The sequence below is a fragment of the Pteropus vampyrus genome, unplaced genomic scaffold (genome assembly GCF_000151845.1).
Source record: "Pteropus vampyrus isolate Shadow unplaced genomic scaffold, Pvam_2.0 Scaffold365, whole genome shotgun sequence".
Lineage (NCBI taxonomy): Eukaryota > Metazoa > Chordata > Mammalia > Chiroptera > Pteropodidae > Pteropus > Pteropus vampyrus.
Window position 1 is genome coordinate 913,180 of NW_011889146.1, and position 15,444 is coordinate 928,623.

A 15,444-nucleotide genomic window follows, 5' to 3' on the forward strand; every position below is an offset into this window, starting at 1 on the left:
CTAGTATATGGCAGTTGCTGAATTAATGTTTATTGAATGAATGAACGCTCCTGATCATTGGTTATATGCCTCTCCCACCTCATGGACTAATCAGGTTATCCTGTGATAACTCCCCAAGTCTCAGTGGATTTCTTGCTCTACAGGTTTGACAGGTGACTGTGGTAGCTCCAGGTCTGTTTCACATGTCTTTTCACCTTGTGCCAGACTGAAGCAGTGTCCTCTCTTTGGTCCGTGCTGGCCTCAAGATGGAAGGCAGGCATACAAAAGGGCTGAGGGAAACATCAGTGCATTTTAAAGCCTCTGCTTAAACTAGCACACAGTCACTTTCACCATATTCCAAGAGCTAAAGTAAAATACATGGCCAAGTCCAATATCAGTAGCATGGAAAAAATATGCTTCCCAAGGGAAAGAGGGGGCTGGAGTAAATATTTGCTAAACAACAATATAATCTACCACGAGTTGTTACCTGAGCTTTTCTCAACACTATTATGATGTTTTAATTAGTTTTCAAAATCAGCAAACTAAAATCACCTACAATATATATATTAAGGTCAGGATCCATTCAGCTCCAGGGACAGAATAGAACTCAAAGCAGTTTATGCAAAAAAGGAATTTACCAACCCATGACATAACTGAGAACTATGAGGAATAGATTCAGCTAATGCCCAGGGGCTCAAACAATGCCATCAGGGCTCTCTCTCCAGCTCCTCACTCTGCTCATTGCAATGTGTTGATCTTATTCTCTCCAACCTCTCAGAGTCGGTCTCCATTTGCTAGAGGAAATGGCTGTGAAGGCACTTACAGAAGGCCTTGAAGCTACTATGTGCCAAGAGATTAGGTTTTAGTCACAAAGCTTTATATTTGGGATTTCTATAGATTTTATAAATGACAGCTAGCAAATTTCCAAGTTTAAGTTAAATGACATCTTTGAGAAGGCTAATTTAAGAATACTAAAAATTCACTGTTTCAGGAATTGGCCAGGCATTTTAAGACTCTTCCCCTGAGAGTGCTCTAATACTACTAGACACACGAAAACAATAATTTTAATAACAAATATGTTTATTTTTAATTGTCTCAATTCAAAAATACTCATTCTTTCTTGGGGCTGGTCCATCGTATTCTCTTTAAAGATATTAAATAATCAAAATTGTGAGCAATTCTATTTAACAGTACACAGTAAAAAAAGCAACACAGGAATTCCTAACAATGAAACAAGGTCTCCAGAACGTGCCATGAAAACAAAGGGAGCATTTCCAATGACAAAAATGTAGGAACCCATGGATAAAAAATTAACAGAGCACATGCTAGAAAATGGGATCAATAAATTTTATCATCCATCCTCACTCTGAGTTTGCTCTGGGATGGCACAAGCACCTCTTATGAATGGGGCTTAGAGATATGATCACTTTTGTCTGGAGAATGAGTCCTTTGGACATGGGACTCATGTTACCTAAGTTCCTCAAAGCCTATTGTTTTTTCAACTTGTCCACATAATCATGACCAGAGGTTTTAAGGCGAAGACAAGAGCAGGAAGTATTTAGCTTTGACTTTTGAGCAGATGTAACACGAGTTCTTCATCTTCTGCTAAAGATAGGCCCGTGTCCAAAGGCTCTAAGGTTTCCCACTTGGCCTTCTTTCTGTTATGACTTGTGGGTCCCGTGTCTTCCACTTCATTGTTGTTCCTTTTCCTCATTCCCTGCTTCTTCTTGGTATCACTGGTAAGAACAAATCCAATGATTTACTTTATAAATAAGTTTATTATTACGAAACCAAACACTTAAAATAGAACAAAATTACCAATAACAGATAGTTGGTAAAGTGATATTATTATTCAAGAGAGAAAGAAACTATAACAACTTCGGGATATCTGTGTCTTAAGCAAGTACCTTACCACTAATGGATGAGAAGAGAAGGCGTAATTGTCATGCACTGAGCTCTGTGCGCAGTAGTCTGGACACACTGTCTCATCAAATCCTCACAATAATTCCAGGAAACTGTGGATATATGATCCACAATTTGAAGACATGGAGAGGTACATAGTCTGGCTCCAGACTGGTTCTAATCTGTGCTTGTCTTGCCTCATCAAACTATCTATTCAAAGTTGGATGATCCTTTAGGTAGCAGTCTATGGACTAACAGATATCAGGATACCAGGTGCTAATTCTAATATCTGTTGCATTGTGATATATAGATCATGAGTAAAACAAAACCTGAAATGTTAAATTACAAATTACTTAAGACATCAAATAAATTTCCTCATTTAAAATCTGTATCTAAGGCCTATATAGTCTTAAGAAAACATAAACATTATTTTCATATTCTGCACACACCTGAAGCATAGACTCATAAAAATAAAGCTAATTTCTGAAGATAGAGGCAATCACTTGATACATTAAAAATTTAAAAAGTGAAATATCCCCAAAGCATTCTGAGATACCATCGTCATATTCGAAGATGACCCAATTACTGGATAGAAAATTAAAACAAAAAAACCCATCTATCAGAAATTAAAACAAAAAAATCATCTATCAGGTGAGACACTGGGTTACATTCTTTACACAGATCACATCATTTATCTTCATGAAAATCCTTGGTGTGTGAAGCATTAGCCTCATTCTACAATGCGGTTAAGAGAGGTCAAATGATTAGACCCAGATTATAAACACAGGATTCACTCCCAGATCTGAATTCAGCCCAAAGCCAGGTTATTGAAAGCAATTTGAGTTGACTCACCTCCACTAACATTTGGAGGGCAATAATGAAAATAATTAGCTGTGGAAAGACATTGGTTTGGCACTGACACAGTCAGACCTTGACCAAACAACTAACATTTCTAAGACTCAGTTTCCTTATCTGTGAAGATGGGGATTATATAATTTACTTAGCAGAACTGATGTAAGAATTAAATGAAATTATAAAACGGCAAGAACATAGTAGTGCTCAATCCATGTCAGTTTCTTTTCTGCCTATAAACTACTCCCTTTCAAATAAATTCTTATATTGATGTTATATAATAAACAACAAAATATCATCGCAGAAATTACATTATAGTCCCAGCACATGCTGCATTCCAAAAAAAAAAAAAATTTGCTGAAGTTTCAATGGGCTCTATTACTCCTTAAGAATATAGCTTGGATACCGAAGTGAATGTGCCTAATTAGCATATCCATTTATGACCAGCTTGAAGCAAAACTAAATAATTTCCCCATGTACCTCTCAGAAATGCCCAGTGCTCTGACTCAACAGCCATACTCTTTCACCACTGGAGGAAAGACAAACTAGACAACATTATGAGGTTATGTAAAGCCACAAATAATTGAATTTTTAAATAGTGCCTGGAAAAATGAACATGAAAGCATGCCCTAGGATGGGAATTCAGTCAGCAGAGAAAGTAATTCTTAGTGGAAAGGGGCCCTAATAAAAAATATTGAATCCTAGTCTGCTTGAGTAGGGCCAGTTCTGTGCCAATTCCACTGGGCTAGAGTATTTTATTTGGTAAAATACTTATTCTTACCCTGTCTGTACTTCAAGTGCATTTCAGAACAGCTCATCAGAAGTAGCCTAATTAGTGGGCTTTACTAATGCATCTTTTATTAATGTGCACCTACACCTTATATTCCCTACAGAAAATAATAGCTGGTTCAGATAATAAAAGGAAAATGGGAAATTTACACAGCCCAAATATGTTCACAATTAGTAGCTCTGCTGCTTTGCAGACCAATTCAAATTCTAGAAAGGTATTTCATACTACTTTCTATAGCAAATAAATGCTAATTTGTATATTAGTAAACAATAATATAGATATTCTACAGATAATTCACCCAAAGTGGTATAATGTAATGAATCTAGAGAACATTTAGTAAGAAGATAGCAAAATATGGTCACAATCTGGTCTCTTCCAAAAAGAATGGTGTGGCATTGGAGAGTGATATCAACAATATGGCTGAATAACACGTTCCTCATTCATTTCCCTTCCCAACAACAATCTGGTATCCAAGAACGAACAAAAGTGCCTTTGTGGGAGCTGTGGGATCCAGCATTACACGCCCAGGATCTGGGAGGAGTCTCATCAAACTGTGTGTCGGGTAATAAACATATAGACCTTGGTCCTGGCTGTGACCCCTGCAATGTCCCATGAACTGGCTCCAGTCCCTCTTGACTGTGAGAGAACACTGTTTTAGACAATCACCTAAAGATGAAAGCACCTTTGTGCAAATTCCAGTTTCCACTACAGAAGTTTCAGCATACAACTGGAGCAAAAAATATGAGTTTGGATTCACTGGACAGAGTAAGAGAAACAGTTTGACTTTACTCACATCACATCTCTGCCAAAGCAGCACAGCTCAGGGCCAAGAGAGATGTTCTCGGCCTGTGACTTTTCCCTTGGAGGAAAGTGAGAGCATGTGAGTGAGTGCCTGGCTTCCCTAGCTATATAGGATACTGGCAAAAGGAACCATTTTTCTCTTACCCCATTCTGAGTACTAAATCATAAGCTGCAAGACTGGTTAGGTAGAGGATAGGAGAGTGCCAGATAGAACTCTCCGAGGAAATTAAAAGGATGCGGATCCTACTAACTGCATCACAGACTCCAACAAGCCCACCCAGGAATCACCGGGGATGCCTCACCCACAGATCCCTCCAACTGGCCCATGGGCACCCCCAGTATTCTGCATGCCTCACCACGCACATCCCCAACCCTTTTGGGCTCCCAAGAGCAGCAGTGAGAGTGTGCTTTGGCAGATGGCTAGTAAGCATGTGCAGGTAGCCAACTCAAATCTGTGGGCCAGGCAGAAACCACGAACTTCAGCTTTAGTGCCTCCCTTGGGAAAGCAAAAGGGAACTAGTCAAGACTTAGGTATACTGTGTTTTAGGATTCAGAAAAGGCATACAAGCTTAAAAATTCTTCCAAGAAAGGGAGCAATAAGTATGAACCTAATACTAATAGATATATACAGAACATTCAACCTAACAGTAGTAGAATAATTATTCTCCAATGCACATGGAACATTCTTCAGGATAGAACATATGACAGGATACAAAATGGGTGTTAGCAAATTGAAGACTAAAATCATACCAAGATCTTTTCTGACCACAATGATAAGAAACTAGAAATTAATAACAGGAAGAAACTGGAAAATTCACAAATATGTAAAAATTAAACAACACAATCCTGAACAACCAATAGATTCAGTGGAATCAAAAGGGAAATCAAAAACTATCTTGAAACAAACAATAAACGAAACACGATATACCAAAATATATGGGATGCAGCTAAAGCAGTTCTAAGAGGGACATTGACAGTGATAAATACCTACAGAAGAAAAAAGATCTCAAACAACCTCGCTTTATACCCCCCAAAACTAGAAAAGAACAAACTAAGCCCAAAATTAGCAGAAAGAAGGAAATGACAAAGATCAGAGTGCAAATAAATGAAATAGAAACCAGAAAAACAATAAAAAGATCAACAAAACCAAAACTAGTTTTTAGAAAAGATAAAGTTGACAAATCTCTAGCTAGACTTTTAAAAAAAAGACACAAATTGAGGAAAAAAAGAGAATATATTACAACTGATAACAGAAATATAAAGAATTATGAAAGACAACTTTGAACAATTATATGCAAACAATTGGATAACCTAGAAAAAATAGATATATTCTTAGAAAATTTCAACCTACGAAGACTGAATCATGAAGAAATACAAAGTCTGAAGAGACTCATAACAAATAAGGATATTCAATCAGTAATTGAAATCTCCTAGAAAATAAAAGCCCAGACCAGATGGCTTTACTGGTGAATTCTCCAAATATTTAAAGAAGAATTAACACCAAATTTTAAACTCATCCAAAAAAACAGAAGAAGGAATACTGCCAAATTCATTCTACAAGGCCAGCATTACCCTTGTACCAAAGTCAGATAAGGATACTATAAGAAAACTATAGGCCAATATCCCTGATAAAGAGATGTAAATATTCTCAACAAAATACTAGCAAACTAAATTCAAATGTACATTAAAAGGATCATACATCATGATCAAGTGGGATTTACCCCTGGGATGCAAGGATGGTTTAATAGACCCAAATTAATAAATGTGACTCACATTAATAGAATTACAGTTTTAAAATCACACAATCACTTCAACTGATGCAGAAAACCATTTAACAAAATCCAACATCCATTTATGATAAAAAAAAAATCAATAATGACAAGCCTACAACTAACATCATACTGAATGGTAAAAGGTTGAAAGCTTTTCCTCTAAAATCAGAAACAAGACAAGGATACTCCCATTCAACACAGTACTAGACATCTCAGCAAGGGAATTAGACAGGAAAAAAAAAAAAAAGATGATGATGCTGAAGAAATAAAAGTCATATAATCTAGCCTAGAAAGAAAGAGGTAAAACTGTCATTGTTTGCAGATGTTATGATCTTATATATAGAAAATCCTAAAGATGTCACCAAAATCTCTCAGAACTAATCAATGAATTCACTAAAGTTGCAGGATATGTAAATCAGTAGTGTTTCTATAAACTAGCAGTGAATTATTTGCAAAACAAATAAAGAAAAGGATTCTATTTACAATGCATCAAAAACAATAAAATTCTTAGGAATAAATTTAACCAGGAATGTGAAAGATCTGTACACTGAAAACTATAATATTCCAATGAAAGAAAATGAAGAAGACACAAATATATGGGAAGATATACTGTGTTCATGAATCAGAAGAATATTGTTAAAATGGCCATATTATTCAAAGCCATCTATAGATTCAATGTAATCTCAATCAAAATTCCAATGGCATTTGCAGAGGAAAAAAAAAAATCCTAAAATTTGTATGGAATTACAAAAACCCCAAATAGCCAAAGTGATCCTGAGAAAGAACAAAGCTGAAGGCATCACACATTCTGATTTCAAAGTACATTCCAGAGCTATATTAATTTAAAAAATAACAACAACAACAAACAGTATGGTGCTGGTATAAAAACAGACACAAGGACCAGTAGAATAGAATTGAGATCTCAAGAATTAACTTTCGCAGATACAGTCAATCAATATTTAACAAGAGAGCCAAGAATACTCGATGGAGGAAAAGAGAGTTTCTTTAATAAATGGTACCAAAAAACTAGATAATCATATACAGAAGAATAAAATTAGATTCTGTCTTACATCATTCACAAAAATGAACTTCAAATTAAAGGCTTAATTAAACATAAGACCCCAAATCATAAAACTCCTAGAAGAAAACATAGCAACAAAGCTCCTTGACGCAGGTCTTGGCAATAATTTTTTTGATATGATACCAAAAGCATAAGCAACGAAAGTGAAAAACAAAAGTGAGACTACTTTTTTTTGAAACTAAAAAGCTACTGCGAAAAAGGAACCCTCATACACTGCTGGTAGGACTGCAAAATTGGTACAGCCACTATGGAAAACAGTATGGAGTTTCCTCAAAAAACTAAGAATTGATCTACCATATGATCCAGCAATCCCACTATTGGGTATTTACCCCAAAGACTTGAAAACCCATATCCAAAAAGATATTTGCACACCGATGTTCATAGCAGCATTATTCACAGTGGCCAGGACATAGAAGCAACCAAAGTGTCCTACAACAGATGACTGGCTAAAGAAGCTGTGGCACATATATACAATGGAATATTAGCCATAAGAAGAGATGAAATACTGCCATTTGCGACAACATGGATGGACCTCGAGATAATCATGCTAAGCGAAATAAGTTAGACTGAAAAAGTAGAAAATAACATGATATCACTTATATATGGAATATAAACTTAAAAGCAACAAATGAGCAGGACAAACAGAGACTCGGGGACATGGACAATGGACTAGTGGGGTTACCAGAGGGTAGGGGATAGAGGAGGAGGGGAGAGGCAAAGGGGGTCAAATATAGGGAGTGGGGGGTGGGTAAAGTAGGTAAAGGGGATCAAATATATGGTAGCTGAAGGGAACTGGACTTTGGGTGGTAAACACACAATAGAATATATAGATGTCAAATTATAATGTACACCCGAAAATTATATAATTGTATTACCCAATGTTACCCCAATAAGCTTAAAATAAATAAATAAATAGATAGATAGATAGATAGATAGATAGATAGATAAATGGAAGAGCTTCTGCACAGCAAAAGAAACAACAAAATGAAAAGGCAACCTATGAAATGGAAGAAAACATCTGAAAACATGTAAACCATGTATCTGATAAGGGGTTATTTAATATCCAAAATATTTAAGGAACTTATACAACTCAATAGCAAAAAAAAAAAAATCTGATTAAAAATGGGCGGAAGAACTGAATAGACATTTTCCCAAAGAAGACATACAGATGGCCAACAGGTAGACAAAAGAATGCTTGACATGATTAATCAGGGAAATGCAAATCAAAAACACAATGAGATATCTCTTTACACTTGTTAGAATGACTAACTGCTGGCAAGACTATGGACAAAGAGAACACTTGCGCACTATTGGTAGAAATGTAAATTGGCATAGCCCCTACTGAAAACAATATGGAGGTTACTCAAAAAATTGAGAATTATACTACCATACAATCCAGCAATCCCACTTCTGGATATATATCCAAAGGAAATGAAATCAGGATCTCAAAGAGATATCTGCACTCTTATGTTCATTGCAGCATTATTTGTGAAAGCCAAGATATGAATACAACCTAAGTGTCCATGAACACATAAATGCATAAAGATGTGATACACACACACACACACACCACAAATATTATTCAGCCATGAGAAAGGAAATCTTGCCATTTGCGACAAAATGAATGAACTTTGAGGGCATTATGCTAAGTGACATTAAGTCAGAGAAAGACAACCGTTGTAAATCATTTACATGTGAAACCTGAAAAAACTAAATTTATAGAAACAGAGAGTAAAATAGTGGTTACCAGGGGCTGGGGGGTGGAGGAAATGGGGTACAAACTTCCAGTTATAAGATGAAGCTCTGGGGATCTAATGTACAGCCTGATTATAATTAAAAATACTGTGTTATCTTAAGCTTGCACATTATCACAAAGCTGGTGGGGGGAGAGAAACCAAATCGTATGACATTACAGAAGCCTCTTTTATTGACATACTAATGAATTAGGCAGAAGGGTTCTGACCCCATCTAGTTAATGTTCACTGGGAGCTTACTGGATCCAATTAAGCACTAGGGACTTTATTACTGGTTAACAGTCTAATCGTATGTAATAGCGAATTCTAGTTTCTTAAATAATTTTCTGGAAGTGCTGGGAGAGACTCTTGAACTTTTCAATCAATAGTTCTATTAGGTGCCTTATGGCAGCACATCATTGGTGCAGCTGACCAAATAGATGGCAGAATATTCTGAAAATAATATGTCTGCTGAAAAAAAAGAAAACAAAATACAGGTGGGAAACAGTGGTAACCCTTGTGAGAGTTCCTTTCATGAAATAAGTGTACTCCACTGATCCAAAGGAGGCACAGAGGCTCACAACATAAACTGACAACTAGGTAGTGGCCTATGAAACAGAGCCGGGAGTCTGGGCCTGAGCTCTGCATTATTTTTATAGCAGTAAAAATATAATCCGTGTGATTTAAAGTGCTGAACTCTCCACATTCTTCAACTGTATGAGGCAAGTGTCAAAAGGACCATGTTACTGCTCAGCATTGAGAGTACAATACAAGACTGATAAAAACACAACTTAAAAAGGAAAAGCATGGCTCAGAGCACTGAAAGCTCCACTAATGCTGTAAATGAAACAACCAAAGCAAAAGAATTCAGAGCTACTAATCTTTCAATAATCCAAATAATGAAGAGATTTAATTAGTGATGTCTGGTGTGTCATTTAAAGAACTAATCATATAACAAAACACAGAGAATGTGTAACTGAACCAACAAGGCCAGACTGTAATATGTGATATGTAACCAGGGAATGTAATGTGTAAACCTAACCAACAATATCTGGAAAATTCTACTTTGATGACTTGGAAATTTTAGTGAAAACTGCTATATAAAAGCTTGTCACAATAGCCAATGTAAACATTTGAGCCAATTTATTCATTGCTAATAATAAAGAGAAGTTATAACATTTGAATGTAATCTCGATTTTAAAACCTTCATATATTAATGACTGAATTTTAAATAAAATCATGTAACTTTCTTACTTTCTAAATTCACTGAAAACAAGCCTCAAAATTCTCTCAGAAATAACAGATTTTTCTGTTATAGGTTTGAATTCCTGATTTCAACATTTATTTTTCTCAGGTACTTACAGTTACCTAGTCAGACAGAATAAGAGTGCAGTCTGTTCCATTTATGAGAAACAAAAAAAGGAGGAACACCCGAACATGCGATGGTCAGCCTACCTCCTGGTTCCTCTTCCCAGCACTCCTCATATGGGGCCCTCACTCATGAGATCAGACACTGTGTGTTCCCACCTGTGTCCCTCTGTAATGTAAGCATGGCACTTTCCTCCTGCTGGGTTCTGCCCTGTTTCAAGATTCATCTTCAATTCTTTATCTTCTAAGAAAGGTACCTGAACAGCCTATTAAAAGTGATCTCTTTCCTCTGAATTCAAACACCACTGTTTATTAGACATTTTGCACCTACTGTTGCTACTTCCTAACACTAAAGTGATTTTTTTTTCACCTGTATGCATCTTAACTCCCAAATAGAATATAAACTCCTAGTGGGAATGTAAATCACCACAATTACCTTTCAAAAGTCATTCAAGTATGCATGCCCAGCAACTTCTCTGGGAATTTATCCTCGGGAAATAATTAGGAATGTGTATAAAGATTTAGTTACAGGATATTCAAAGCACAGTCATTTGTAATTTCTGAAAGTTGGAAACTCAAATGTCCAATCATAAGGGATTCACTTGTTAAATAAGTTATAATGTTTAAAATAAAATATGATGTAGTTATTTAAAAAATATTGCAGGAATTTCTTTATCGACACCGAAAATATTGGGTATAAAACTAACAGAATGAGAGCCTATCTTTGTTTTAAAAAGGCTGCATATATACTTACATAGGAAAAGATTTGGAAGATTTTTTTCAAATGTTCTTTTTGCTGGTATATGTATCTTCTGATTTATAAATAAAGTTTTACTAGAACATAGTGACGCTCGTTTTTACATTATCTGTGGTTGCTTAACCACTACAAAGGCAGGGCTAAGTAGCCCTCAAAGTGTAAAATATTTACTATCTATCCTTTTACATAAAAAAGAGGGCTTGTATTAGCCCTCTAAAAACAACCCCTAATAGAATAACCTCATTTCCTTGAGAGGATTATTAGACTGGTAGAGCAGGAAAAAACGTATTTAAACATCAGCAAGGCATCTGACACAAAATAACCTTATGGATAAAATTGAGACATAGGATCTGAATCCTAAAATAGTTAGAAGAAACCAAAACTGAACAATTAAAAACAACCTTGAGTTTCCTGAAAGTGTATTTACAAAGTCATTTATACTATCTAGACTATCATGCTTGGATTCTATTGTAATCCTTTGTATTAAGTTTAACTCAGTATATCTGGAATATGCTCTAACCATAACAACTTTTTTTTTTTTTAACTTTCCATGTAACATCTCTGGAATGTATACATCTCATAATGTAAAGACTATTTCTTCCCCACCAACCCTCGCCCCAGCCCGTTTAGTACTAAAATGGTTGCTCCTTAAAACCAGCTACTTAACAGTGATTCAACTACTGCTCATTAAAGATGGCTTTACAAAAATTCTGGAACACATCTTTTCTGTTAACGTTAAATGAGTTATACAGGCTTTATCATGTAAGGTGAAAACCTTTTAACTTAAGATGCTTGTATGCCAAAAGTTTTTCCATTTGTTGTAAAGGAAACAAAACAACTTTTCATTGAAAAAAAGGTTTTCCATTTGTTGTAAAGGAAACAAAACAACTTTTCATTGAAAAAAAGTGGTATAAATGATAGATGAGGTTAAGGGAAATATCTAAAACCCATTAAACACATAAGTTATTGAACCAGAGTAATCCAAGAACAGAACTATAAAAATGTAAACATCATAACCCAGGTTTTGGTTGCTGAGCTTACGTCCTAATGATGTGGAACCATGAATGGAAAGAATTTCTGGGGAACTGGGATAGTCAGGAAGGAATACTGGGAAGGTTAGGCCTTGGTGGGATAATAATCAAGGACAGAAGTTCTAGGAGGGGAGAGATTTCTGGGTCTCTGCTAGGTGAAGGGTCTCAGCAACAGTCTTTGGTGTTTTTATTAAAATTAAGTACATTATTATTAGTCTTAACTCAGACAAGAAATCTTAGCTTTGAGAGGCTGGGAAGAAGATTCCTGAAAGGACAACGCCATTTATAAGGCTCTGCTAACTTGGTATTTCATGTTTGGAATAGGATTTCACCTCATATATAACCAAAATTAAAAAAACAAACAAACAAAAACAAATATTTTAATAAACACAGCCTCCTTTAAACTATAAAAATTCTTACTGAGTGGCTAAAATTTAAAGCACTGACACCTAAAGCTGGCAAGGATGCAGACCAACAGGACTCACTCATTGCTGGCACGAACGCAACATGGTGCAGCCACTTTGGAAGAGAGTTCGACAGCTTCCTAAAAAACTAACTACTCTCTTTCCATATGACCCAGCTATCACACTCTGTGGTATTTACTCAAAGAAGCTGAAAACTTATGTTCACACAAAAACCTGCACATGAGTGTTTATAGCAGCTTTATCTACAATTGCCAAAACTTGGAATCGACCAAGATGTTTTTCAACAGATGAATGGATCATACATTGTAGAGCACCCATACATTGGAATATTATTCAGTGATAAAGAAGAAATGAGCTTTCAGGCCATGAAAAGACGTGAGAGAACTTTGAAAACATATTGCTAAGTGAAAGAAGCCAACCTGAAAAGGTTACATACTATATGACTCCAACTCTATCACATTCTAGAAGAGGCAAAACTGTCGATATATTAAAAAGACCAGTGGTTGCCAGGGGTTGGATGGCAGGGAGAGGAAAGGGTGGGGAGGGAAAAAGAAAGGATAAATAGGTGGAATATAAGGGGTTTTTAGGGCACTGAAACTATTCTGTAAGATACTGTAATGGTAGATGCATATTATACATTTGTCAAAACTCGTAAAAGGTACAAAACAAAGAATGAACCCTAATGTAAACTATGGACTTTGGGGGACCAGTATGTGTCATTGTATGTTCATCACTGATAACAAATGGTAATAAAATATTGATAATAGGAAAGGCTGTGTATATGGGAACTGTACTTTTCACTCAACTTTTACTGTATAAACTATTAATTGCTTTTAAAAAGTCTAATAAAAAGATATGCATAGTTCAAAAGAGTTGATATACCATCAATACATAACTTAAATTATTAAGCATAAAAATACATTAGAGTTTTCTCCTCTTATCCTCAAAGAATGGCATACAGCTTCAATTTACAACCTGAATTACCTTTACAGTCTTCAAATGGAGTACTCGACCATCTCAACTTCACTCTCTCATTCTCATGTGCCTTTCTAATGAGTTGTCAATTTGTAGACTAGAATAGCAGCTGTTTCTTGCCCTTACCACCTTCCATAAAGCCAACTAGGATCACTGTTAGGAGAGACACATGGTGAAGGATGATAGGATGAAAAAGTGTAGAGAAATTGCCTTTGGCAGGAATATACATAACTGTATAGTCATGATTATGCTATTAGGGTAAATATTTAAATTTTAATAAATGTCAGAGGAATTCAGGGTTAAAATGCTAGGATGAATTATTCTTTAAAAGAAGGCTTTCAAAAATTCTTCAGGTCTTACCTCAAAGAAGTTTTCCTAATCACCTCATATAAAATGAAATTTCCCAATTCCTCTCATTATTCTATAGTTTCATGGCCTTTATCACCATGTCTTTTCTACTTTTTATTCTTTATGGTTTATTTTCTACTTTTTGTTTGTTTATTTGTTTATTTGTTTATTTCTGTCTTCCTCACCAGAGTGCAAGCTTTATCAGGGCTAGAATCTACTCTCTCTTCTGTATTGCTCTATGCCAGGCACATAAACTTTTAGTCTACTGAATGCCCCGAATAATAGAACCATTGAAAGAAAACAGGTAAAGGCATTTCCCACATTCCAATCTGGTGATATGAACTCTCTACCTGTATGTTGAACAGGATATATTACTTGACATTATTTTCGCTATACCATTTATCATTTCAACCTAGTCTGCAGCACATTTTTGCAGACTGTTTTGAACAGAGGGCCTGCCATGTTGCCTATCTGGGGCTTAATGAATGATTTTGATGAGGCAGAAAATGGAAAGCAGATTTCCCAGAAAACATTAAATTCTATTCTTGTAAATATATATTTTAAAACTACCACAGTTTTGCTGTTGGTAATTGAAATGATTACCAGAGATTAGTGACTCTATTATGTATCATACTCTGCTTTCCTTTTACCTTCATTAGATCTTCACAATAACCTTGCAACATAATAATTATCTTCATTTGACTGAAGAAAAAATGAGGGTCCAAGAGACTGAGTAACTTGTCTATGGTCCATGACTTATAAAAGAAAGTAAGATTCTTTTCTTAGAAAAGATTCCAGTCTTAAGGTTCTTAAGATTCAGGTCTCTTTTATCTGACTCCAAAAGCCAGTTTTCCCACAGGGCCACGTAGCCTGCCTTTGTTCAAACATAGACTTAATTTCACAAAACTCCTACTTCTCCCCATATTACAAAGTTTCTGATAACATGACATGTAGATTAATATTTCCAAACTAAATGCAGTGGTAATGTGGGCAAGGCATTCAATCTCTTGGTTCATAGAGCTCATGTAACTCATATCTTACACCAACTAGAACAACTATTTTTGGGATAGGATGCTTTTGAACGAGCCTGCCAGGAGCAGACGTTGTTTAAATTCCTATGCATCGATACAGAAAGGCAAAAGGAGAGAGACTGATTCGCTTATATTATGTTGTTCCATGTAGAGGAAACTACTAGGTCTTATTCCGCTTGATTTTTAAAATTCTTTCTCTGGACCTAGGGAGACTTTAGACAACAGACTTACAGACATAGCAAGGGATGGGACGGGACAGATGATACATTACAAAAACATAATCATTAGTACCTGCCATAAACAGGAAGACCACTCATTGTTACTTTAAATAAAGTGTGAAGTAACTCCAACAAAAAGAAATCAGAACGTCCTCAGTAACCTAGAAACCGCATTTCCTACAAACAAGGATGCTGCACTGAGAACTACTACTTCAAGGCTGGAGAATGTTCCAAGAGCTGATATGACTGTGGACAAGATACCACAGAAAAAAAAGACTTCCTGGGAAAACCTGTCAACTTCTTCCCTGGTATGTGAGGTCCATCCAGAAACACAGTGTAGTGGAGTAAGCACTAAACTTCCAAAGATGCTGGGGCGAGCAG

General features: G+C 35.8%; 1 protein-coding gene across 1 annotated transcript in view; it reads right to left on the reverse strand.

The window, feature by feature from the left end:
* Positions 1–1,041: 1,041 nt before the first annotated feature.
* The window catches only part of DDX10 (DEAD-box helicase 10), a 235,723-nt gene continuing 221,320 nt past the window's right edge, over positions 1,042–15,444 (reverse strand). The window contains exon 18 of the mRNA XM_011379562.2: positions 1,042–1,715. Coding sequence (XP_011377864.1) covers positions 1,538–1,715 — 178 coding nt within the window. The 3' untranslated portion in view covers positions 1,042–1,537. The remainder of the gene's footprint in view (positions 1,716–15,444) is intronic.